Raw genomic sequence first — 27,653 nt, forward strand, 5'->3', positions numbered from 1 at the left:
GAGTAATCTTTGCCCCTCTTGTCATGTTGCTATGTTTATATAATGAACACTCTAGTACATTTCTGTTCAGAACCAAAGCAAGCGACAGATAGCTAGAGATGTGTTTAATTATTATACTATTTTTTGAACATTTATTTGTATCTAGTGAGCTTGATAAGATTATCTTCTTTTAAAGATAGTTTTTTGGCCAAGGTCATGTGCCCAGAGAATGGCAGATTTAGGATTACTACTTAGCCTGTGTTAATCTCAAACACATTTTGGTAACTACCATGCTTACTGCCTTTCAGTGTGCTAAGGCTTTTACATTTTTATCTTTTTTTTCCCCACTTAATCTTCACATGTTGAAAAGAATTTAAAATTCTATCATTCTTATATTATAAAGTAGAAACATTAAGTATTTTGTCTGATATTAAATGCTAAGTGACACAGGCAGGATTTGAACCTAGGCTTTGGTATCATATGGCAATCTAAATAAATATATTTTTTAAAGATTTTATTTATTTGACAGAGAGATCACAAGTAGGCAGAGAGGCAGGCAGAGAGAGAGGAGGAAGCAGGCTCCCCATAGAGCTAAGAGCCCGATGCAGAGCTCAATCCAGGACCCTGAGACCATGACCTAAGCCTAAGGCAGAGGCCTAACCCACTGAGCCACCCAGCTGCCCCAAAATAAATATTTTTGAATGAATAACTCTATCAGAATAAATTGATCAAATTCTAATAAGTACTGACTACAGAGAATAAACATTAGCCCAAAGTAGCTTAATCCACTCAGAATCAGTTACTAGGTAGATAAAATGTTTTTAGACAAAACTTAAGTATTTGGAAAAGTGGATTACAGACTGCAGCTGATATGTTCTATTTTTATCAAAATGAGCTAGTCTGTCTGAAACTCTCTGCCAGTCACAGCATTCTTTATAGTTGACCAATGCAGATTAGATTTGTTTGCTCTATTAAAATAGTTCTGGAATTTTTGGTTTGGTTCTGCCTAATCATATTGATTTACCTAGTTAATTAAAACCAATTCTCATTCTACCAGTAACTTAAATGTAGACTAATTAGCTTTAAAGCACTGGAACCACTCACAGCCACTTTGTGGATATTACCATTCCTTCTAGTCCTATAAGATGATCCATAAAAAGAATTACATGCTCCAGACATTTAGAAAATGTTGCATATACTCCTCTTTTAGAGATCCATTATATACATTAGAAACATTGTACCCTTAAAGGTTTTCAGAAATCTAGAGAATGTGATTTCATTTTATGCCATAGTTTTCCAAACTTAATTTATGAGTCAGGGTGAGGGTCCAAAACCTCTTATCTCACTATGGAAATCGTATTTGTTTAAAGATGGATTTTGGAAAATACTGGTTTTAAACCAATTTGTGACCTTTTAATTTATGACTCACTTAAATCAGAAACCATCTTTGGGTCACACTGTTTAAAGGGACTCTGATCCACTCTGAAGAGTTATGATTAAATTCTTGGGATCTTGGGAGCGTTCAGCATTTTTAAAACAATTTAAACAGATTCAGTCAGTGAAGCCATATCTGAAATGTCTAACATTGTACTTGTTTTTGTAACATTTTGCCCATGGAGAAGCAGAAAATTTCGAGTGTGTGTTGGAAAAAAAAAAAAAAAAAAAGAAAGAAAAGGAAAGGAAAAGAGAAAAGAAAAAGTAACCCAAGCCTTTTGAGGACAAAGGTGAATGGTATCCAGACAATGGTCTGGTCGGGATTCTTTCAGTTTGTAAAACTATGTCCTAGGAGTACTTGTGTGTGTGTGCATGGTGGTTGGGTTGAGAATGGTAGGAGATGATCTCATCTTTGTTTCCAGTAGCCTCATATTACCTCTTTCTTGAGGCCACAAGGAGAAATTAGGTTCAATCCCTTAATAGGTATTTGGAAACTGTCCTCAATGTGGAGGGAATTCCAGTGCCCGCTAGGTTGTGGCAGGAAGTGCACAGAGGGGCTCCTCCTTGGGATTTCAAATTTCCACTCATGGAGTAACCTAAAATGTCAATAAAAGACTCTTTATTCATAAATAACTGGTATGCGATAATTTACGTCTGTACATTTATCTTGAAAAGTCAGTAACCATCCAGTTTTGTTTTGTTTTTTTTTTTGTTTTTTTGTTTTTTTGTTTTTTGTTTTTTGTTTTTTGCAAACTCTACATAAAACATCCAAACGGTCCATTTTGTTCAGTACAATATAACACAGCTGTTTGGCATTACCAAATATATATGTATATATATTTATAGATATGTACATGTGCTGAAAAAGAAGCCAGTGCAGCCTTTTCTAAGAAGTCCATCCAAGTATTTACTGTACAACATTCAGAATTTACATTGATAATACAAGGCACAAAAAGTGTGGTATGAAGCCAAGGCCATGCTTTATTCAAACTCTCCTCTGGCTTGCTCTCTCCTTCAGCTTCATGTCAAATTAAGTGTTCAGTTCTGCCTTTTTTTTTTTTTCCCCAGCTTTGAACACATCAAATAAAAGTTGAGAGTGGAATGGGCTGGAGATATGAATCACGAACAAACCACCTCCCCACCCCCCACGCACCTTCCCAAAATAAACAGAACAAAATGAAATCTGTTTTAAAATTCATCCGTACAGAAATGGAGGTAAACAATGACTCAGATCTTCTGAGTTCGGGTCAGGAGAACAAGCCAGTTTTCCCTCTAACTGCTTTTATTTGCCCTATTTCTAGGGCGACACCGACTTTATCAATTACGTGTTCTGTATCAATTAGAAATGTGTGTGAAGAATGGGAAATTTAAAATCTGTCTTGATTCCAATTTGGAAGAAGAGGAAATTGTTTTCCTGACCAGGAAATTCCCACACTGAGTTGTTGTTTTTTTTGTTATATATATTTTTAACCTTCTTATAGAGATACGTTTTGATGGGAAGGGTTTCATCATCTAGCCTGGGCCATAGAGAGTGATGGAAATTTTTTAGCTCCACTCTGATGAGGCTTAGATCAAAGTTTCCTGGTTAAGGGGTGATCTTACTTCAGTTTTATCAGAGCTCCTAGTGGAAGGAATTTGGAATTATTAGATCCATCTCTGATTGTAATGAGGGTCATAAGGCAAGATATTCTGCTTACCAATTCCCTTAAAATACCATCTTCCCATGATTCGACAGAACCATAGTTAAATCTCTACCTCTCGTCTCTCTTTAATTTTAAGGGAGTTGTAGAATTCATCCCATTTTGGAATTTATGTATATAATGCTTGCAATAGTGAAATACTCTTTGGGGTTAGTTAGCAAGATCTGAGGCAAAAGGACATTTTTATCATAATCATGCTTTTTGGAAAAGTACTTGACACACATTTCCACTCATGCAGAGAGTTACATTGCCAAATTTAGTGATCCATTTTATAATTCAAGGCTGTACCTTTTTGGAAAAGAGGATGTATCCTCCGCCCAACTCAGTCTTAGGGGCGGGGAGGGGAAGGATATTTTTAAGCTTAGGCCTAAACATGAAGCTTACTGCCTTTTTACTCTTTGGGTTCAGATGGAGGGTGGGCACTAAGATGTGAAGTTCATGGTCACTGTCTTAGGCCCACCTCGTGAGGACATTCCAAATCCATGATCTTCACAGCAAAAAGAAAAAGTAGCTGCTTCAAGCACCACAATTATTCTATGTGAGTTAAATTTCCTACTTCAGATCACAGTACTACACACTAGTGACTAACAGCCAGGTCTGATTTCCATCCCCTTTTATCTTTTTGAAAAAACACAGCACACAAATTGCTTTTTTTTTTTTTTTTTTTTTTTTGCTTTTTGCTGACGACCCTGGAGTGGGGATGTGAGGAGTCCGTGTTAGACGCTGGCTCTCCTAGAATTGCTTTTGCAAAGAACACCACATGCTGTCAATACAGCCAAACAGCTTTATAGCGGCAGCTTTTGAAAGAGTATGGAAAGTAAAAAAGACAAAATATGTAACACATCTAAGATTAGCAACATTTTCACTTTGTGACATTTGACGAAATACATTTTTGCTTGTAGTTCAGGAAAATTCTATGCAGACAAAACAGTGGAAGCTGCAGAAAAGGGTGGCCGTTCAACTTTTGGCTAAAGCATTGATTTGTCAAATACAGCGCTATGGCCATACACTAACACTGAAGAGCTAATAAAATTTTGTCACTACCTGTAGGACAACATTTTGCTCTCCCATTTGCTGTGGTTGTGACCCCTAGTCCAGTCAATGGGAGGTACCAGGATTCAGAACATCGCAATGTTTCATGAGGAAAAGTAATGGAAATGGGCCACACGATGGGCCATAAGACTCATGTTTTCCAGCTCCTTCCGGTGTCTGTGACCTTCACAGATCTGGAACAAACACCTCTGAGGGAATGTTACCTTCCCCACATCTGCTAGTTAGTATTCCACACCTTTACAGAAGGACTAAGTAAGGAATTGGAGTGAAAATGGCAGAAAGGAAAAACAAGCACATGGAAAGGTCTTCCAACATTTTGAAATCCGTAGGTCAATTTTGCCAGAAGTTTGGCAAGTGGAGAATACGCTCTAAAACCACTTACAGATGGTCCTCGACTTACGGCGGTGTTTCGACCGACTACTTTCTGACTTGACAATGGTACGAAGGTGGTAGGCATTCAGCAGAAACTATACTGGCAGCTCTGAATCTGGATCTTTCCCTGGGGTAACGAAATTGGGGTTGACCATCTCGTGATGCCGGCTGGACAGGGGCAGCCATCAGTCACGACCTCACAAGGGTAAACCACTACTACACGGGCAATCATTCCATCATTCACTTTCAGTACAGTCTTCGGTTTGTTACATGAGATTTTTAACATTTCATTATAAATGAGGCTTTGTGTTGGATGACTGTGCCTAATGGAGGCTAATGTCTGAGCACGCTTGAGTTAGGCTAGGTTCAGCTCTGGTGCTGGGCAGGTTAGCCATATTAAGTATATTTTCGATTTAAGATATTTCAATTTATGCTGGGTTTATCGGGACATGACCCCATTATAAGTCGAGGAAGATCTGTATACCATTTTCATACTCCACCTTGGCTTATCAATTGTGATGTTGAGAATTTTTCTCAAGGGAAAGAGAAGCAGTAAATTCCAAGACTTTTAATCCAAAGAGAACCCTGTTTTAGTCATCTGACTTAATAACCCCTCTCAAAGTCAACTAAAAGAAAAAAAAAAAAAAAAGGACCATGGCACCAGAGAACACCTGCAGCTGGAGATAAAAATAATAAAAAGAGAGAAAACTTCCCCTCTTTAAAGAGAATTGTGTCAATTCCTATTCATCTCTTACAAAAAGGCCAATAAAGTTTTTGTGGGAGTACATCTGAGTTTTACGAGACTTTCTGCACTGGTAAATGAAGTTTGCATTTAAATCTGTAGAGTGAGCTTCCTTTTGGCTTAAAGGATTTTAATGTAAACCAGTAAGACTGCACAAGCAGTATTGTAAAAACTGTAAATTAGCTTTATGATGCAGCAGCAGTCTGGTACAGCTGTGAAGTGCACCATTTTGGTGGCATAATTTGAAGCCCTGTTTAAAGCATGACCATTAGACTGAAATGCCTTTGAGGCCTGAAAGATTTGGCATTAAGTGGGCTATTTTGTAAAAAAAAAAAAAAAAAAAAAAAAAAATGGAAGTAACCTATCAACTATTAAAGCTCACTTTTAATATCTTGGTTCCTTTTACATTAGGGCAAAAATCTCTTTCTAGAGGGGCATTTGTGTTTTGATGGGAAGACATTAAAATAGAACAAGGGTTTAGGTCACAGCGAATAACCGAAAGTTCAGATGTCAGTGAATTCTCTCTGATCTGTAATCTCCTTTCCTCCTTGACACTCCTACGCTCCCCCGTGTCTGTACGTCTCACCAACATGGGTTCTCTTTGGAATTCTAGTGTGAAGTATGATCCGGACATACAATGGCCACAGAATTTCACACATCTGTGTAGGAATCCCATGTAGAATTCCAGCAGAAATAAGAGAAATGAAAAGAGGGAGCAAAATGGACTGAAGGGTATATTTGAACCTTGAGCTGAAGTCAGCGGTGATTCATGTTAATTTGCTTCCTTTGTTATTCAATATGGTATGAAGGTCACAGGCATTTATAAACACCCAGATTTAAAAAAAAAAAAAAGTCCATGGGAGGAAATTCTAGACCTTGAGGGATTGATGATAATCTCTTATCTTAAAATCTAGATTCTAGGGAAAACATTAAGATTTTTCATTTAAGATATAAAAAACGTATCAGCTCTAAAAAGGATCTGTGTGGACTCACAGAATATATAAAGCAATGATAAGGCCGATTAGAAGGGAAGAGGAATAAAGGGTAGGATAGTTTTAAAACAAAAATCCTCCAAGATAGAAACTGACAAAAGTGCTCAACAAGATGTTTTCTACAAGTTATTATTAAACAATCAATGCAAATTCTTTTTGGGTGACTGACCATCTACTTCAACTTCTTGCTTTTCCAGAAATGTTAGCAAGGGTGTCTGAATATTTGCCCTCTCATGCCTTCTCTTTGTTGTTCCCCAGAAGGAATAAACAAGTAGAGCATGTAAACAGAAGGGTCTTTTCTTGATCTAGAGATGGTATTTTGAAAATATGCTCGCAGTTCTAAGAGGATCTGTTTATTCTATATAATATGCCTTTGGTTCCTGAGAAAAGCAAGGTGCTTTTGAATTTCGTGTAGCAAAGTCTTCCATCCAATATAGGGGATCATCTATACCACACGTTAGAGAAAATGGCTAACACATTCAAGAGTTCTTAATGCCTTACCCATGGTATCATGAATTCTACCTATCTCTAGGTCTTTTTTACTTTGGTGGAGATTTACATTTTCTTTTTCTTTCTTTCTTTCCTTTTTTTTTTTTTTTTTTTTAACCACAGGACTTACAAAACCATTGTTGTTGTTTTTAACTGACCATATCCCCATTGCCAAGTGTTCCCCCAATTCCCCCATTCCCTGATTGTACTTTATTCTAATGTAGCCAACTTTTAAGTACCTCATCAGCCTCGTAGTTAATCTAGGTCCTTGGTCTTGCTTGTCCTGATTGTGGACAGCTAATTAAAACATCCACCAGAAGATGAGCAGGAACAAATCTGTGCCTCTTTAGTCTACCAGGACATCTTGTCAAAAATGATTTAATAGGATAAAAGATGGATTAAATGTTAAGATGGGGTTCACAAATTCTCTATGGACTTCATATTCCACAATATCATTGGCTCTTTAAAAAATAAAAAATAAAAAGAATCTTTGAGCAACAGTCCTATGTTCATGGTCCCATAGAGAAAACATGCCTGTGGAGGCTGAGGAATGAGAGCTCAAAAGCTTCCTGAACAATGTATGTGGTTTCTGGGACACTGTGGTAGACCTATCTCTCACATCTATTTACTCCTATCATTTAGACCAAAGACTATCTGTTCATTTTCCAAGAGGCAAAAGGAGGTTGCCCTATAGCCCTATGGAGAGATTTTGTGAAAACGCAGTACCAAGAGGCTAGAAAGTTTCAAGAACCTGGATTGAAAAGTCGAGCAGAGGCCCTCATCCCCTTATAACAATGTTTAGAGACTGGGTCAATACCTCTATCCTAGAATTACAGCTTATCTGAGGCCCGGGGCATCTGCAGACCCTGTCTTTCCCTGGGCTCGATTTGACTGCCCCGGCCCCCTCCAAATCCACATGGAGCTGCGTTCTAACAGCGCTCTGCAATTTGAGTGGCTAAGCTGGGAAAAGAGGATTCTGTTTTGTTGAATTAGAAGTAACTATCCATATTGAGTTTAATTATGCTCTGAAACCGAGTAAGGAAGGGGAAGAAAGAAGGTGGGTAGATTGGTCTCCAGAAGAAAATGAAGGTGGTGTACGTGGCAAGAACTAGTTCATGGTCTGTCTTACCTTCTCCTCTTGTTTCCATTAAGTGGCTGAGATAAATAGAGAATCGGTGCTGGTGTGATGGACTCAGAGTCTAGATTCTAAATGCCCTCCTTGACGTTACCAAAGTCCTACAATGGGTTGGCAGCCCTGTTTCACTTCGCAAAGCCAGTTTTATAATGTTTGCTGACATCACGGATGCCAGTTGGTAGACAACCCTGACAATCTGGTAGCAGAATCAGCTGGCCCTTTGGGGCACATCATTAAAAACCTGTTTCAAAACATGCAGGATTCAATGTCTGCCTTCCTGGCTTTATCGTGACTCGTCTTTCCCCCACAGTTACTTTCCTCAAGCTACGCCCTCACTTTTATCCTCCCCACTCCAAAGCTAAGAAAGTTCATCAAGTGTTAACCCAAGTGGACTCAGATGAGACAGTAAAGCCCTCTTATATTGAAGAGAGCTTGTACTTTTCTCTATGAACATATTATACCTATATAAAATTCAGTTTTTTCAACCAGGGATTCGCACTGATTGTAAATGAAGGCTGAATTCTCCAAATGCCACCGGGCAGAAAGCTGCCTCTTTCCCATTTAAAGCAAATGTCCCGAAGCTGGCCGTCACTGTCTCATGAGCGGTCGTGGACTAGAGTCCATTTTGCCTGCTGTAGTTGAAGTCAGCTTCATCGGCCGTCACTGTCTCATGAGCGGTCGTGGACTAGAGTCCATTTTGCCTGCTGTAGTTGAAGTCGGCTTCATCGAGCTGGGTTTCTGTAATGTTTGAGAGTTTCGTGTGTGTCCTCCCAATCTCTTCAAGGGCACAGGCCAGGGAGTCAAGATCACCATCGTGCTGATGACGAGCTTCCCACAGGTTCAAAATGACAGCAGATGGACTGCTTTGTGTAGCAAAATAAGATAAATTCCTAGACAGGGATTTTAAGAAACAAACAATAATGAAAATGAAAAAAAGAAATAAAGGAACGAATAAAAATCACTATAGGGGCCTAAAATGAACCGCGATGGATAGTCTTATAGTAGGAGTAGGAGGTTCATGGGAGCTAGTTACAGGTCTCCAAATGACCTTAGGATTGCTCGGATTCGATATCTCTCCACCTCCTCAAACTCGGCGCATCAGAAATGGGTTATCTTCCCTGTTCCTCCAAATCATCCCCCTTTGTAACTATAACCAGTATCCCAGTAATTATAAATTTCCTTCTAATCTCTCACACTAGGACATTATTTTTGACTTTTCCTTCTATGCTGTTGCTTTCTTTTTGATATACTCTGTCTTCCTTTGCCCTTTGAGCCATTAATGCTGGCTTAGCTAATACTTGCCAGCTTGAAAACTTCTTGCTTCCATTCAATCTATTCTCTCCACTTGGAATACCTACTTCCTCTCTACCCCTCTGTTTCTCAAGACCTTACATTCCTGTAATGTCTGGCTCAATTCTCCTCTACTCTTTGCCTAACATGCTTTCTTTCTTCTCGGAGTTCTTCCTATTGTTGTGCTTAAAATTTCATATGACTAAACTGTTTATATATTTCATGTGAAGTTTGCCCACCCATATGATGACAGACATCTGAAGGGAAAGGATCCTAGATAATCATCTTCTGATTCTGCCACAGTCCTTATCATAATACTATGACAGGTGTTTATTCAATAGCCATTGTCTTGAGTAATTGATTGCTATGAGCCCTTTTCAGTTGATATGGGATCTTCGGTGAAAACAAATGGTAACCTTTTGGACGAAGACTTTGCTATGATGAAGATGAAGACAACACAAAAGATTAAAGGTCACAGTTTTTCAGAGGCACTTGTAGAGCAGGGATGGAAATGTCACCTTTGGTAAAATTTTGATAAGTTGAAAAGACTTTTGAGAGTCAACCAAGAACTGGTTATTTTGAGGATGGCACTATTTTCCCTTACCACATTCAGCATATAATCGTAAAGAAGACTCACGTAACTAAGAGCACTGGGAAGAGAAGACAAGCTTTTAAGGGCACATTACCATTTACAAGCACCACACACACATACAGTAATTTTGAGCGAATAAAGTGCTATTTTATTCAAAGGTCTCAAGGGACTGCTTAAAGCTAGTTGGTCGCCAAACAGCAGAAATATCAGCATACTATATATACTTTCTACTACGTCCAAATCTGTAATTGAGAGCAGGAGGAGGCCAGCTTAAAAATGTTCTCTCTAGTTTCCTTTATCTTTTTCCTTATTCCACCTTCCCCACCGTCAGCCCCTTCCCCTCACTTGTAGTCAAATATAGTTATTTATTTCTACGCTAATGGAAGTGGCAAATCAAACCTTGCTCGGGCAATTGAAGGAATCCTAGTTCTTTTTATTTAAGAACTTTGTTTTGAATATTTCTTCCTGGTCATGGAAGTGTTTATAGAGAAAGCTTCTATACCTCTAGGTCTGTTCAGTCAATGGACACACCCTTCCCAACGTCCAGGCAGAACAGAAACTGAAGGCATAGCTGAGAAAGAGGCCTCCTGGTAGATTAGGTGCGGGTGGACGCTGGGTGGGCTGTGTGACCATCTCTTTCCACGTCCTTTTTGAGACTAAAGACCATTAACATACATTTGTTCCCGGAATGGGTAAATACTTACGCACGCTAATGTTTCAAAACCAGAAGAATAACAGCAAGCCAAACAAAAGCACAGATTCCTCATCTTTCTATTGAGGGTTTATATTTTGTATTTTTCCCTTGAACAACAATGGACTAGCGTCCTGTGGGAATCACTAGAATCCTGGTGATCTTACTAACCCCCACATTAGGTTTTATTCTATACCAGAGGTTGACAAATATTTTTCTAAAGACCAGCTAGTGAATATTTTTGCCTTTAGGAGCCATATGTGGTCTCTAAAGCAGCCACTCAATGTTGTGACAGCAGTGTGACAGCAGCCATGGACGGACACACGTGAATGAGATGGATACAAGGGAAAAACTTCAATGAGACACCCTGAAATCTGAACGTCCTGCAGTTGTCACATCACCCAATATTCCTCTTCTTTTGATTATTTACTTACTTACTTACTTAGCTTACTTTCCTGACCACGTAAAAAAACAACCAACCAAACAAACCACCACAACAACAAAAACAAAACAAAAAACCTAACACTATTCTAGCTCCTGGGCTCTAGAAGAGCAGGTGGTGGGCCAAATTCAGCTTTTAGGCCATAGTGCTGATCCCTGTCCTTTGCTGTCTTACCACCCAGGCTCAATTTCCAGAGGTGGTAACTATTTGAAAGAAGATGAAACCGATTTACTGTCTTGTGCTGCCTTTGAAGGACACACAGGGCTTAGGCTGTTGAATCCACAAGTTAAGCATCCTGCCTCAAGCACTTTGAGAACTTCATCTTCAGTAAGTGTTCTGGGACTCTGACCTTTCCAGATATGACAGGAAGATCCGGGCATAAAAATGCAATAATATAAAACTCTGGGAGAGGCATACAGAATAGGTTTTGGAGGCCGGGATGCATCTTTGTCCCGGCATGATATCAGAAGTCTTCCTGAATCTTTGGTGGGGTTGGGAGTGGGGATGGGGAGGTGTGTGTTCTAAGTACACCCGCCTAGAGGAAGAGGAGCAGGACTGGTGAAGGGCTCTGGTTCTCCCAAGACCTGCCAATGTCCATCCTGATTTGTAGAATAGGCACCCAGGGCTAAAGCAAGCTAAGTGATCAAAAGAGGCAGAAATATAACTCTCGCTTGGCACAGGTCTCTGAACATATTGTAACAAGTGAAGTGTGCTCCCCAAAGCATAGCTCTGATTTATCCTCTACAAGCACATTCATCATAACACACACAAATCTCAAATTCCACTTAATTCTGGTAGATACATACAGGAACATAATCAGTCTTATTAAAAATGATTCCGTTAGCTTTGTGATAAAGAGACCTCCTATTAAATTACCTTTACCCATCTACACCAGAAAATTCGTGTATAAAAGACCCTGAAATCCTAATGCAATAGGCTATTCCTCCAAGATAGTTGGGTTAATTTAACCATTTACATGCATGCAAATGCGTGGATTTTTGTTTTGTTTTGAAAATTGGTATGCCATGCATCTGTTAGGTGGTTTCCATACTGCCCTTTTGAAATTATTCTGATCCCAAGCTATACAACTCTTTTCTCTTCATAATGGTGATACATTTGGACACTAGCAGGTGAATGCACACACAATTCAGGGAATTGTGTTACTACTAGAGAATAGAATTCATAGCAATAGTTGGTATTAAGAAATTTTCTGAGTGTCTTAGATTTTTTTTTTAAATGAAACCAGAACATTTAGCAAAATAGAAGTCTTAAAATTTAGATGGATGCCTCAGAGTAAAACTTAATTTTTTTCTTTCTCTTTGAAACATGTTTAAACAACTGAATGTTTATTGTGCTGGTGTTAGATGCTTCAAACTTTTATTTTTTTATGCTCTGAACTTCGGGTGACCTTTTGTCATAGCCTTTTAGGATTCTGAAAGACTGAGATTAATTTGAAAAAATAATGTTTTTCATTTGAAAAATAATGTTTTTCATTTGAAAAAATATTTTTTCATTTTTTGGGGTGTCCTAAAGATGCTGCATATTATATAGGTAAGAATACTCTTAAATTTTGAGAATTGACTTTAGACTCCTTCTAGGTCTTCAGGTCAGTTTATTTGTCCTAGGCTTTGTAGATCCAAAGGAAAAGATGAAGCCCCTTGAAACTCCCACTTAGAGTAAATCATAAAAAACAAAACCAAAAAAACACCATGCTAAGACACCTGGATAAATTTCCCCATGTAAGTTTATTGAGTAGTAGTGGTTTATCAAATTTAATTTTGTTTTGTTAGAGCCTCTATGCCTTCTATTCACCTGCATTCTGGGCAGGAAGGAGTGGAGAGGAGGGAGGGTGATTGTTTTATTAAAGTGATTAATTTCCTCTTTCTGAGCCTTTCCTACCCCCATCCCTTATCCTCAATTAAAAATCCCATGGTTGGGGTGGAAGCCAGGACAAGAATTGGGAGCATGAATCTTTACCTTTGTGATTTCACTAGCTAGACACAGGCCAATCTATCATGATGTATATGGTCCAAAACCAAATTTTTATGCAGAATCCCAGTTTTCCAAATACATCTTCACATTAATGACCATGTTAAACGAATTACAGAAATTAGGTTAAAATTTGGGGATGTCTGGAAATAAGGACTCTGCTGTTCCCATTTTTGAAGGCAAAGAGGAGAATTAAGGGCCCATGATAGAATTCTGCCCTCCGATGTCTTTACACCCTATTACATAACATGGGCTGGTGTTAGGAAGAGGAAGTGGCTGGGTACTCTTTGGTGTGAATTTAGAGATACCACCTTTTCTTAAGTACTTAAAAGCATATTCAAATATAAATATATTCAGGAATAGCGACCTCTAAACCTTCCATCAGTTAGCAGGAAGGTAAGAGTAAGGAGGGCCGGCCGGGGTCTGAGGGTCAGTCTCAGCCCTAACACACTGAAGCTCTCCTATTGTGCTCACACTGGAGTTGGCCTGGCTCAGTGTGCTCAGGTCCGACTGTGTGTGCCCTATAAGGGCTCCCTTTCATTCTGAATTCCAGATAACAAACTCTTGGTGTCTCAGAATCCTGCTATGGTGGGGGCAGTAATCCACGGTGTAAGCTCCTCTGGTGACCAACTGGGAGAATGGGTTTCCTACTGAAATCTAGTTGGGGACCACAGTAGAGCTGCAGCTTAATGTCATTAGCACGGAAGAGCCTCTCATAACGAGGGGCATGCTGTAAATTAGTTCAGAATTGAGGATTTCACCCAGCACCTTCAGGTGGGGGAGGGGCACTTATCCCTGGAATCTTCTGCGCAGCAAGTCTGTTTATATTCTACAAACTTGCCTTTTACATCTCAGTCAACTGAATTGTTTTCGCCTATAAAAAGCGTATCTTAAAAACAGCTTCTTTCCGAGTAGGCCTGTGGTATAAAAAGGGAAAACTAAGTTAAGCTGCCCATAACAAATAGGGAGCCATCATTTATAGAAGCAGCGCATAATCCTACTGTTAGTGCCAGAGGGAATGGACACAGAATCCTAATGAAGAAATATTAATATTCCTGCTATCATCCTCATGGTCTCATTTAATGAGAGCCTCGTATGTGACCAAAACCAACCCTCCATATGGTTCTTTCAATGTGGATGCAAGAGAAAAGCCATTCATATTGAACAGCAGTAATTGGACACAACACAAGCATTTGTCCCGTCTGTCAGGCTTTCATCCCCAAACTTCAGCCTCCCTGGGGTTGCACTCAAGTGCAAGGCAGTAGGCAGGGGTGACCCACAAGGACAGGGAACAGACAGTAGACAACATGGAGTCCCACTCTGCCCTGCCCTCAGACAGGTGCACTCATTGTTTTAGGCCAATTAATGTGGCCATGAAATTCCAAATTCCTCTTAGTTTTTCCTTTTGTGTCTTCTATTATCCGACTCCTGAAGGGGAATATGGCAAGGTTGTTTTTTTTTTTTGAATTGTCGAACATTTAAGAACCTGGAGTTTTTGTTTTTGTTTTATTTGACAGACAGAGATCACAAGCAGGCAGAGAGGCAGGCAGAGAGAGAGGGGGAAGCAGACTCCCCGCTGAGCAGAGAGCCCGATGCGGGGCTCGATCCCAGGACCCTGGGATCATGACCTGAGCCGAAGGCAGAGGCTTAAACCACTGAAGCATCCAGGCGCTCCAAAGAACCTGGAGTTTTCAGGGACACCTGCGAGTTGCCAAAAGAGAACAAGGCCGGTTGAAGACCCCATAGTCAGTTCTCTCGTCTCGTTCCTCACAGGATGAAATTGTCTATGACAATTTGTCCTATTTCAAAGTAAAGAGCCATGAAAACGACCAAGTCAGATTTCTAGTTTTCTTTGAATTGAGATGTATCAAGGAAAAATCGGTCTCATCTAAACCACGTTCCCTACTCCGTAACCTTGAGACATTTTAAGCGTCCCGAGGCTGAAGGAGAATGACCACCGTCTGTTCCGCGAAGACCCCGGTGCTACTGCTGCGTGAGGGAAGCAAGAGGTGTTTAGACTGCTCCGTTTGCAAAATACTCAATATGGGTTTAATAAAGCCTCGCAAGTCACTGAAAAGAAACAGTTAATTCCTCAAAGGATACTCTAATGAACTAGGTAAAAATCCTTCCTCTAATCTAATTTTCGCAAATGATGAGCACATCCTATGCAGGCATACCGACGCCGGCCGGCTTTGTCAGTACTGTGTGAGACTGCTCTTCTGAAGGGGGTTATTTAGGCGGTAAAAGGGGCCTGGGCGTGTCCATCTTTTCTGAAAATTCTATTAGCATAAAGGAGGAGACCCCATTCTTCTTTCGAGGGTCCCTACAAACTCGCCCCTTGCCTAGAAGGAACCAACAGCTGCACTTGCTCCAGGACTGGCCGCTTCAGCTTCCTCTTAGTGGGCAGTTTCAGGAGTCCGTGACCTCGGAGGAATGGAGCTTCGCTGTGCTGGGTCCCTCTGGCTTCACTGGGAGGGCTCTCTGCGTGTCACCCCCTGCATAAGCCTCCTGGGCCAGAACCAGGAAATCTGATTTGGCTTTCACCCTATTTTGTCTCCAAGGCCCTGTGTCATGCTACCCCCCTATATATTAAGTTTCCTTAAAAGTGTCTTAGAGGTGTCTATTATTTTTTTTTTTTCTTTGAAAACGAGGGCCTCACATCCATTTTTATTACTTGAAGGTTAGGATTTGTTTTCTAGCCTCCAGCCCACGGGACCAAGAAAGGGGAGTTTGGTGTCATCACGGTAAACCCGAAACCACAGGAATGAACACTGTGTGACCCCCCTCGGTGGCCTGCCTAGGAAGCTGGCATCCTGTACGGCTTTGGTTCTCCTCTTCCTCCCTCACCCCAAAAGGCAGCTGGCACGGGGGCTGCTCTACTTCTGGTGAATTCTCAACCGTTCTTCCAAGAGAGATGAGGAAGCTGCCTTGTGACCTTCCTCTGTCCTCCTCCACTGCCCTCTGGTCATTTCGCCGTTCCCGTGCATCCAATTAAGAGGGTGGACAGAGGGAACGAAAGGATATGACCTCGGTGTGAGAAGATTCTGTTTCTTATTAGAGGTCCTGGTGAAAAAACAGGTTATACAGCCCTGCTTCTCAGCCATGAGGTCTGAGAAATTTCATTTGCTCACAACTGCCGCACTATCACTCACGAACATTAACAGCCAAATTGAACTATTTTAACCCCTGACCAATAAGAAATATGTTTTAGCTGACCCTTGTGGGGACTACTCCGCAGTCCAAAGTCCAGTATCACTTTTGACTGCCCCCCTCACCCCCACCAAAACTTAACTACCACTAGCCTACTGCTGACTGCTGACAGGAAGCCTGACTGATAACACAGCAGCTGACACAGACTTTGTATGTCGTGTGTAGTATATACTGCATTCCTACAATGCAGTAGGTGAGAGAAAAGGAATATTAAGAAAATCACAAGGAAGAGGAAATACATTTATAGCACTGGACTATATTTACTGAAAAAAAAAAAATCCAAGTATAAGTGGACCAGTGCAGTTCAAGGGTTCAACTGTGTTGTTCAAGGTTCAACTGTGTACTATGACGAAAAACCGTTAATAAGATGTAATTATGTGCTTCTTTCCACCTTGGCAACCTCTCTTCCATCTCGGCTGCTCCCCCTCCGCTCAGACTCCCATGTCTCCTGCACTTTACCCAGCAGCCGTTCCCATAGCAACGTGGTCAAGCTGGCTGTGTTTTCTCAAGGGTTTCTGGAATATGAAAATCATGAGGCCTTAAAGAAGAATGAGCTAATGGGAGAATTTCGGGGACAGTGTGAGAGCCGAGAGAAGAGATCCGAGTCCTCCCTCACGTCAGCCATGTAAACCGTTGTCCTTGGAGACCAAGTTTCAAAATCCTTTGATGCTTAGTCCTATCAGTCCTATTTATGAGCGAGAACGTTTTTGAGGTTAAGCAAGGTTAGTGTCCAATGAAAGACTTCATGTCATTCATTCAAGGAAAAATGGCTGAATTTCACCTAAGGGGAGAGAACCCCCTTGGGGGGTTTGACCATCACTAACCATACAAAGTGTCTACGGCAAGTTTAGCACTTCGGGCTGAAGCAGTTAAGTTTCCCACATGAATCTGTTTGGTCCTTAGCGATGCTCCCCACTGTCTACCTTCACGCCGACAATTCTTTATTTCTCAACATTCCCCACCTCCCCATCACGCGGGGCAGGAGCACCGAAGTGGAGGGTGACTGCAGCTGAACTGAGAGAACAAATGTGCAGTCTCAGCTTTGAAATGCAGCGAGTGTGGACTCTGAGGAGCAGTGAACGTCTGCTCACGGCATCTATAATTACAACTGCTCTCGATGACATTCTTTCTAGGCTGTGCGGCTTTCTTAGCGCGATCCATATGCCAGGCGAGTGGCAAGGCCACCTGTGTTGCCGCCTCATAACACACACCACTGACATTTCTCACATCCCCATCGATTGCTAAGCCTTTCACTTGATATTCCAAGTTCTCTTCTCCCCCTATTCAGGTCTAAGTAGAAACTTGTTCGGCAAAAAGGCAGATTATCATCAGTGACATTTGCATTTTCCCAAAAGGAGGGTAGGAGAGCATTTGCACTGGCAATAAAATAAAAGCAAACGTTTCCCCCCACTCCCTTTGAAAACTCTTCCTTCATGATTTGAGGGCTGTGGCTTTGCCAGCTTTTGGATACGTCTGGAAATTGAAAGGAGGGGGAGAGGCAGGTGAAAAGTTGCTGTCACGAGATTACAGAAAGTGAATTCTCTAACAGGAGGCCCGTGTGCTTGGTCATCATCTTTGTCTTGTGATCCCAGGGTGGATGGGCTCTCAAGCAATTGACAATGTCAAACTTTGCTATCTTGACACACATGAATGATGAGTTCCATGCTCTATTATTTGTAACCCTAAGAGAGCCCAGCCAGTGATTTAGGATTATGCAATAGGAAGTTGTGACAAATTACATCCGAAAATCCCATTCCTCTCTATTATGTAGAGTATCTTCCCATGTAGGAGAAGACAGATTTTTGGTACAGTAATGAAAACATAAAAGGAGGGGCACCTGGGTGGCTCAGTGGGTTAAGCCGCTGCCTTCGGCTCAGGTCATGATCTCAGGGTCCTGGGATCGAGTCCCGCATCGGGCTTTCTGCTCAGCAGGGAGCCTGCTTCCCTCTCTCCCTCTCTCTGCCTGCCTCTCTGTCTACTGTGATCTCTCTCCGTCAAATAAATAAACAAAATCTTAAAAAAAATTAAAAAAATAATAATAATTTAAAAAAAAAGGAAAAAGAAAACATAAAAGGAGCTTGGCCATTTCTGCAAAAGGAGGATGAGTTACCGTGGTGCAAGGTGGTTTTCAGCAGTCTTTACTCTGCTTCTGTGAATATGCTGGTGGCTCTTCTGTTGGAACCAGCCAGTCTGCAGAAAAGGGTCTCCTCCCCTTCCCCACACCCCAAGCTTGGATGCTGAGCTGACTGGGAAGCCTCATCTCCCAGTGTTCCTCTGACTGAAGCAACAAGATCCTATAGAAATCTTACTAAAGGAGGGGTCAGCAAACTACAGTCTATTGGGCAAATGCTGGTTGTTGCTTGTTCTTACGCAGTTTGCTAGACAAACAGGCGTAGCTGTGTTCCATGCATCTTCTCTGGATGGTTTCCATTAAAGAAACAGGGCTGAAGGTGCCCAGCAATTACCATGGATCCTATATGGCCTAATAAACTATTGCCATCTGGTTCTTGAACAGAAAGAAGTTAGCTGATTCTCAATATAAACCATTCTTGCTTGGTAGACGACTTTTGGAGGGTTAAGCTAGAGAATGAAGAGGGAGGCAGGACAATGCCATTCACTGAAGTTAAACATGTCCACCAAGGAACATGTAAAGTTAGTAGATTACATGTATTCATGCCATCCTACTTTGCTATTAGTGAAAATTGCAAAGAGCGGCACTGATGGAAAATCAACATTTTCAGGGGGCACCCAGGTGGCTCAGTTGGTTAAGCGCCTGCCTTTGGCTCAAGTCATGATCCCAGGGTCCTGGAATCAAGCCCCATGAGTTGGGCTCCCTGATCATCAGGGATCTTGCTTCTCCCTCTGCCTACTGTTCCCCCTGCTTGTGCTCTCTCTTTGTCAAGTAAATAAATAATATCTTTCTAAAAAATGAAAATTGGGGGTGCCTGGGTGGCTCAGTTGGTTAAGCGACTGCCTTCGGCTCAGGTCATGATCCTGGAGTCCTGGGATCGAGTCCCATATGGGGCTCCCTGCTCAGCAGGGCGTCTGCTTCTCCCTCTGACCTCTCTCCTCTCATGTTCTCTCTCTCAAATAAATAAGGAAAATCTTAAAAAAAAAAAAAAAAAGAAAGAAAATTAACATTCTCTGGGCACTGTGTTAGAAACTTTGCATATAGTAGGTCATTTGTGTTTCTTATGTCAAGGAAATTTAGGCCTTCCTGGAGAAGGGGTCTTATCGAAAGCCTGAAGGAAGCAAACAGGCACCCCGAGTGTTCATGTCAGAGGACCCTGAACACTAGAGGGGCGGTCTGCTCCTGCACAACCATTTCCTGCTCACGAGAGAGCACGTGACACAAAAGGTTGTTGACTCAAGTCTCCCAGTCTGAAATGCATTTTCCCTACTGTGCAAGGGCCCCAACTTCTGCCTTTGGGGACACTTGTTTTTGTAGGTAGACCGTAAGCAGAGAATGAAATGGAATGAGGCAGGAGGAACATGTGCAGACTCATTCAGCAAATGAATGATAGCTTCTGTGGACCCACAGATATTCTGATGCAATAGTTTTCATGCAAACGGTGAACTAAAAATCATCAACTCTTAAGGTGGGAATGGATTCGGTGTTAATGCAGTTCGAATTTTATGAATTGTAATTGTAGAAAAAGAAACAGCATGTGAGTGATGTGTTCAGGCAGACTGGTATGGGTTGTAGAAGCAAGGTTCTTATGGGGCCCAATCTGCTCACCCCCTTTTTTTCTTTGTCAACCAAATTCTGTTGTCAGGGTTGGCTTCTCATTCTTGTCCCTGTGTTGATCAGAAAGTGAGCTTGATATTGTCATGGTGCTCATGGATTATAAATGAGGCATCCCCTCCCTTTGTCCGACTTGCTGGGAAATATTCAACCCAAGTTTGTTTGTTTTTGTTCCCTGTACACATAGACTTTTGTATTCTTTCACTTTCAATATACTGCCTCTCAAGAATGTATCTATTCTTTCCGGGTTTGCCTGTCTCTGCAAATTCCCTTTCCTTTGTTTGGCAGCCATGCCTCTTTCCTTGATTTGCCTCTCGGAGCCTGACTGCTTTCTAGTTGGTTCCTTCCTTCTTGGATTCCAGATAACTTTCGAAACCGGGAGTGGCACTCTATCCTTTCCTGGCAGACACCCACCTCCCTTTCAGAGAAGAAAGAGTCAGGTAGATGTCTGTGGAAATCAAGGACACAAAATGGAAATGACAGAGTGAGCCAAACAGTGAGAAAATAAGGCTTTGCCTCGAAAGAAAAAAAAAAAAAAAAAAGTGAAAAAGAGAACCAGAGGAAAAGGGAAGTAAAAACGTTCTGGCAAAAGTTGCTCTCCTTTCCATTCATTCTGGGACCTGAGGGGGGTGGGGGTGGGGGAAGGAGGCATTGCTCGCCACTGCCCTCTCCCTGCTGGTTATCCTTCCAGCCCAGCTAAAGCTGTCTGCCCATCAGTGCTGCCCTGGGTGCCATCAGCCTTGCCTCTCATCAAAAGTAATCAAGTCCATCATGAATCTCTCTATTCTACTCTCAACTCCACTACAGTGCTAGCATTGGTAATGGTAGTCCGGTGAAGCAGCAGACTCATTCACATGCCTGGGTCACCTGCTTGTTTCATGTCCCCTGCCTTCAGAGCTGGGAATTCTCATCCTCAAACGTCTAATACCGACGTGCCCACTTTTGCAGACTGAGCGTGTCCCCAGAAAGGGTTACATGATGCCCAAGGTGGCCTGATGGCAGGGAGGAGGCTTGAGCTGCTCACTTCTTTGTTTCTATCATCACTGGCTCATGACTGTGCTGGGATCTCCCCCAAGTACCAAGATGACCTAGTCTCTACCCCCATTTGGGTGGCCCAGGTTAGCCAACCTAAAGAGGCGACCAGGACCAAAGTAAGACTTTTCTATAATGTCCCCAAAGGACAATGGGTGGAAGAAAATGCCACAGCATCCTGTTCTTAACCCTTGCCCACATACATAGTCAGGCCTCACAAGAAATATGGCCAGAAGGATTGATAAAGATATCAGGACCTAGAAACCACATGGATACACCCAACCGCTTTGTTTTTTAAAACCCTCAGGAATGTCTTCTTTCTGGTTATCCCCAATTACCTGTTGATGCTGTTTTTCTGTGCTAACATCTGCCAGTCCTTGCCTTTGGCATTGGGGGTATCGAAAGTGGCACAAATCCGCTGTCTGATGGAGTATGGGATTTTGAAGGCTTTGGGGCCGGTCTGTGCAGGGAAAGTGCTGTCCTCTTGTGCAAAGAAAGTGATGGTTTCTCTTTCACTCTACAAAAAAAGCAAGCATGGTCAGATCTAAACGGAAGCATTACCAATCAACACTTCTATTTATTTAAGAAAATCCATTAACACACATGCACAACAGGCCTGCCTGTTGTGAGGGACTCTGTAAAATACATTGACACATTCCCCTTTCTTCTAACATAATAAATAACTTCTCCACCGGCCTCGTGAATCACGTGCTGGAGATTTACAACAGTGTATTCCACTCAGGGTTTGGAGGGGGAGGTCTGGTTCCTATACCCAGGGAAATGTCAGGTGACCATAGAAAGAAACCCCCAAATGACAAATTCCAGTTCAGTGTAAGGAATGACCCTGTGATAGAGCTGACCAAAGACAAATGGGCTAAGCCACGTTGCTGGCTGGGCAGGTACCCATCAGGAAAGCCCCAAAGGGGAACTGACTGAATATTGATCATCTTTAAGTTTGTGTTGGCCTGCCCTGGTTGTGAAGTGTGTGATTCCATAGTAAATATCTTGGTCTTGTTTCAGAAGGACATTGCTTTGGGCATATATGAGCCTGCCATGAGTCAGTGAGGTGGTCTAGAGCCTGTGGGGTGGTGGAAGGTTTCTGCCTGCTGCCTGCCCATCCTGCTTCTGATTTAGAGCTGTCCAACGAGGATTGGTGATGTCAGTGCCTCCTAGCAATCAGATCATCATCCCCAATATGAGGCCATACAGATATCCGTGAGATTAAAGGGGCTGCTGACAAGCATATGTGAACCAACAGAATTTCAAAGCCTAAAAAGTATCTGATTGAATCAGTCTCCTGGGACTATGATAGGTTACCGGACACAAGGGATTCTTCATTAAGGCCTCTAATCGGATGACTATAAATTGAGATTTTCCAGGGTGGGCCTGACCTAATCAGATTACCTTTAGACGAGAGAAAAGGCATCTCTCCTGCTGGCCTAGTAGAAAGCAAACAGGAAGGCTGTGAACAGACTATGGAGAGGGGCAGGGAGCTAGAACCCGAGGGCGTCCTCTAGGAATTGAGCGTGACCCTGGTCCAAGAGCCAGCAAGAAAATGGGGACTTGCAAAGAATTAGATTTGATCAACAATCTAAATAAGCTTGGAAAAGGACCCTGAGCTCTAGGTGAGAATGTTGTTTTCAGTCACAACCTTGATCTCAGCCTTGTGAGATCCTGATCAGAAAACCCAATGATGACATGTCAGGACTTTCAGCCTACAAAAAAATATGAGACAGTAAATAGCTATTGTTTTATCCTGTTAAGTTTACAGTAATTTGTTATAGAGCAAAAAAGAAAATAGAATAGTAATAATATAAAGAGGACTTAAAACGTCAAATCTGACGCAGGTTAAGGGAATAGTTAGGACTATTTATATCCTAAGAACCTATCCTTCATGTTAGGAATGTGTCCTCTTGTGTTTTCCTTTAAGCCAACATGTGCTGTTTATGAACTTTTCTGGGAGCCTGCCCTGAAGCTTTTTCCAACATTAACACCCCTTCCTATGGCAGGCACCACAGTCATGAGAGACCTTCTTGGCAAGTGGCCAGGCTCACATAGCTGTAAACCTCAGTGAGTGTTATGCCTTCAAGAATCTGTTAATTGAGGAAGCTGGCTCATGCAGAGATCTTATTAATGATAATATGTTTTGTTGTTCCATAACCATTTGACACAGTTACATTTTGAGGGCTGTGTCTTAGATACATGGTGCCTTAATTCATTATTTCCAAAAGGGTATCTCAGAAGATGTTCCAAGAAAGAGCCGATCTCTGGTCAAATACATTTGAGAAATGCTGCATATTATATCCTCTGCTTGGAAATTCAAAGTACATATTATCATATTAAATAGATTCTACTTACTGGTTTTAGTTCTAGTCCCTGGAATATTATAGAACAACACTCATCAAAACTCTTCCAGTATTTCATGTTAGCATGGGGTAATAGAAAAAAAATCATGGTTTTCAGAGGCAGAGGGAACCTTGCTTTGGGGTATAATTTTATACTTTTTAGCTCAGCGACCTTGGAGGTTCCATGACATCTGTCCAATTTCCTAATCAGTCTTTTGGCATTTTTTTTTTTTTTATAGACACCATAAAGGTTATGAAATGTGGTGAGAATTATCCAGGTAGTTTGTAACATGGCTGAAACCAGAAGTCTGACTTCCTAACACCTGTACCAAGATTCATTTCTCTATGCCACCCTACTGCCAGATAGGCAGGTGATTAAGAAAAATGTTGAGCATTATTAGATTTATGCTTCAGGAATTAAAAGCAGGAAGGGCTTCCTGGAGGAGGCATTTTGGTGGGCTTCAAAGGATGGTGGTCCAAAAGCTATTGACTGAATAGAAACTGAGTGGGTCACTAGTGATTCTTTGCAAAATGAACAATTCTTATTCTGATATGTTAGATGGTTATAAAATGAACCAACTCAGGCTTCTTGATGTATGAAACAGGTTACAAGAAACATTTTTAATCATGGCTCAAGAAATTTCTCCTAGCCTTTAAACAATGTAAATTGAAAACAGTTTCCTTCAATTTTCTGACTTAAGGCAGGAGGTTGGACTTTAAAAGAAGGTAGAAACCGAAGAGAGGAAAATAAGGAATTCTGTGCAAGATAACATGGGAGTTGTCATTACAAACTGGCATCCAAAGGAGGTTCACATGTGAAAAGGTGGCTTGCAAGTGAAACTTAGAACACTGAAAGTATCCCTGATGGGTGACTGCATAGACAGGGCTGGCTTGTGCAATCTCTTACAGCATCTTTGAGTGGACCAAGCTCACCAGGCTCTGCCTTTACTGTTGGCAGGAGAGAGACCACCCCAGATCCACAGTGTTCAGGACAGAAGTGGTAGGATTCCAAAGTGAATAAAGTATTGTAGGAGACTGACTCTTAAGTATTTTTTCTATTTTTGACACTAATAAGTGGGCCCCCATTTCCCTCATAAAGTTTCCCAATTCAAATATTTGCCATGCGTAAGGATGACAGTTTATGTAACATTTATGGTGCGTTCTAAAAGACAGCTGGGCCAAGTAATAAGAATCCTGTAGATACATCACATTTTCTGATTGTTTAAATTAAATATGCAGAGGAACAGCAGATTTTCATGCTCTGCACATCTGAGATAAGAAGCTGCTACTTGGCTAGCTGGGGAGTTGTAAATCAAGGAGAAATTCCAAGTATTCTGTCTATTTTGCAACAGACAAATCATCCCCCAACCTTCCACCACTTTTGGAAGAAAGATAAGAGAACTGCTTGAAGGAAAAATTGTAACATGCAAGTTTCCCATTTAAATTCTATCAAAAAAAAAAAAAAGGATTTTCCAGTAATATTACATTAACAAGGGATGATGCAATAAATTACTTAGGGATTCTTCTCATCTCTTCAATATTAGTAAAATTATTTTTGGTTCACTCCACAATTTTTAGATTGTTGATACCGTTGCTTTTACAGAATTATCAGTTGGTGATAATCGTTAGGTAATTCAGTGAGGTTACATTTAAAGAGAATCACCTGCTTTTACAGATAGACCCAGTAGTGGCCACTCTAAAAAAAAATATTAAAAAAGTACGTTATCTTGATCACTGAAATAACTTTTAAGTGTGAGAATGACATGGATGATTGTATTTATTTGGAAAGCCATTTAGACGAGAGGCATGAAGGAATGAGAGGCATGGGAGGCTCAACATGAAGAACCAAAGGCCTCCAATGAGGATAATCACTGCACTGATTCAGCTATTTAAAATAAATATTATCTTATAAATACAACCACATACATACATATCTCTTTTACCTCTCATGGTTCCATTGTTAAATTCATGAAACACACACTAAGAGATCTATGAAAGTAAGGTAGGAAGTTGGAGCTCTGAACTTAACAATACAGAGAAATTTTTTTTTTTTTTTTTTTGGAGTGGGAAGAGGAACAGCTACTTAAAAAATTCAGATGTCTTTGGAAAGCTTCAAAAGATTTATTTCCTTATTATTTTTATTATTATCTTTAATCAATGAAATGCTATTACTAACTCGTGAAAACCATCTAATGCAGGATCTTCCAGCCTAAAGGCCATAAGGAATGATGCCCTTACGGATCTATTATGCCCAACTCACTGACTGATACAAGTTCATGTCTAGAATGTATCTTGTCTCCTCCTCAGGTAATCCCAATTTCTCAGCGCTTTACGGATCTTTACTTTTTCTGAAACTGTCTACTACAAAAACCCAAGTCATTTTTAGGGTAAGGAAGATGCTTTGTATTCACGAGACCTACCAGCAGATGTATGTTTCTCCCAGGAATGAGACAGTCCCGGAGTTGGAAAGAACGTGAGAGATCAAAAAAAATTCACCGAAGACCTCCCTTTCCAGGCAGACGGACATGTGGGAAATCTATTCTATTCTTGAAGACCTATAGAATGAATACTTATGCCAGCCTGTCCCAGCCTTCTGCAGTCTTGAGAAAAGAACTTCCCAATTTTCACCTTCTTTCATACTCGAAGACAGATTTTCGATTTGTCTTAGTGCCTAAGCCCCCCAGAAAGAAGGCTTACATTATGCACGTCAGTATTGCTAAATTAGACTTCCCTCCGAAAGTTGTCTAGAATGGAAATCCAGACTTTGACCTTGATGCCAGGTACCTCAGTTGGGAACTCTGACTCCCCACTATTGGTTTTATCATCTTGAGCAAGAGGGTTGACCTCTTTGAGAAAATCTTACATCATGTCAAATTGTGACAGTATAGTATTTAATCCACAGAGCTGGATGGTTACATGTTAAAGCAGCATGAAATGGTACCGAACCACAGTGGCTTTCAAAAGTTCTTAATTTTCTGCTGACAAAATAACAGATTTGCTTAAGAAATACAGTTTATTACACAGAGATAGAGATGCACTGGGCCAAATGCCAGCAGTAAGCCTTGAAGCCATTAATAAAATGATCCTTCCAGGGAGGAGGTTAGGGAGAGGGTGGTGGGGTTATGGACATTGGGGAGGGTATGGGCTATGGGGAGTGCTGTGAAGTGTGTAAACCTGGCGATTCACAGACCTGTACCCCTGGGGCTAATAATACATAATATGTTTATAAAAAATTAAAAAAAAAAGATCCTTCCAGAATTGAAAGGGTTACTAGAGCTTCTAAAATGGGAGTAGTCTCATACTGGATGGTGGTAACCCGACAATGAATAAATATTATCCAGATGCTGGCCTCTTACTATCAAGAGATACCACGGTGTTGTCTTTTTCAGGGCATTTCAAAATGATTGTAAGCTTGCAAAGCATTAGACAAGGAAATGGAGAGTAAAGGGTAAGACGCTGTTTATTAGCTCGTTTTCCTCCCCTGCACTTCCAAAATGTGTTGAAGCAAGGAGCACAGGTACCAAGCGTATCAGCTCTCTCACAGTCCTTTAACATGGGTTTCCTGTAATAGCAGAAGTTGGTCCTCACTATTGGAGTGCCTTAAAAAATAAAAACCCTTTAAGCCTCGAATTGTTGCGTTGAGCTGTGATCAGACATTTAGGGCAGTTTGCATCAGAGGTTATCTTTCTGTCCTGCCCTTTCATGCTTTTCTGGACACCAGAAGGAAAATCGGCTTGGATTTTCCCTTTGTGTTTATTTGAAAACTTTCCTGCAATTTTTTTTATTTTACTTTGAAATGTACTGTGTTAAATATGCCACGACTGTTCAAGAAAGAGACTCTCAAAATATCCTACGTTTCTGGATCTACCTTTCCCATCAAAACTACTTTACCACACAATGTTAATTGGCGATAATGAATGCAAATGCTGCGCAAACATGTCAGTTAAGACAGCTATCAGTTTTGAGGCACAATCCTTTGGAAAGCCATCCGGATTTCAGAAAAACTATTCGGGAGAATTAGCAATGCTCACTTTGCATAAACAATGAATGGAAATGAGAATGAATTGAAGTGATAATGCTATGAAGCTAAAGGTTTAAAAAAAAAAATAAATTGAGTGGTATGCATATACCATTTGTTAAGCCTTCTGCCAAACCTGAATGAATAAATACATATTATTTATATATTTGTACATAAATATGTATGTGTGCCTGTACACACACATGCGCATATATATATATATGTATATATATATATATATATATATTCTACTGATGAGCAATAAGATGCATTTTTCTACACTGCCCAGGGATTACCTTGGAATTCCTCAACAAAAGCATCACATGCTTCCCCTCAGCTACTCCAGCCCTCTACTCTCAAATAGCTATTCAGGAGGGACTGCCATCATCTCCTCTCTAAGCCA

At 41.1% G+C, this 27,653-nt stretch overlaps 1 protein-coding gene across 9 annotated transcripts in view; it reads right to left on the reverse strand.

The window, feature by feature from the left end:
* Nucleotides 1–27,653, reverse strand: part of UNC5D (unc-5 netrin receptor D) — a 562,020-nt gene that overhangs the window by 22,498 nt on the left and 511,869 nt on the right. For 8 of the 9 annotated variants that reach the window (XM_082715460.1, XM_082715461.1, XM_082715459.1 and 5 more), the window contains 2 exons: nt 21,226–21,404; nt 8,558–8,786 (listed from right to left, as the gene is read on the reverse strand). In XM_082715460.1, coding sequence (XP_082571586.1) covers nt 8,582–8,786; nt 21,226–21,404 — 384 coding nt within the window. In that variant the 3' untranslated portion in view covers nt 8,558–8,581. Of the gene's footprint in view, nt 1–8,557; nt 8,787–21,225; nt 21,405–27,653 lie in introns of those variants that run through there. The other variant, XM_082715458.1, reaches the window with a different exon arrangement.

The sequence above is a fragment of the Mustela nivalis genome (genome assembly GCF_964662115.1).
Source record: "Mustela nivalis genome assembly, chromosome: 20".
In the NCBI taxonomy this organism is placed as follows: Eukaryota; Metazoa; Chordata; class Mammalia; order Carnivora; family Mustelidae; genus Mustela; species Mustela nivalis.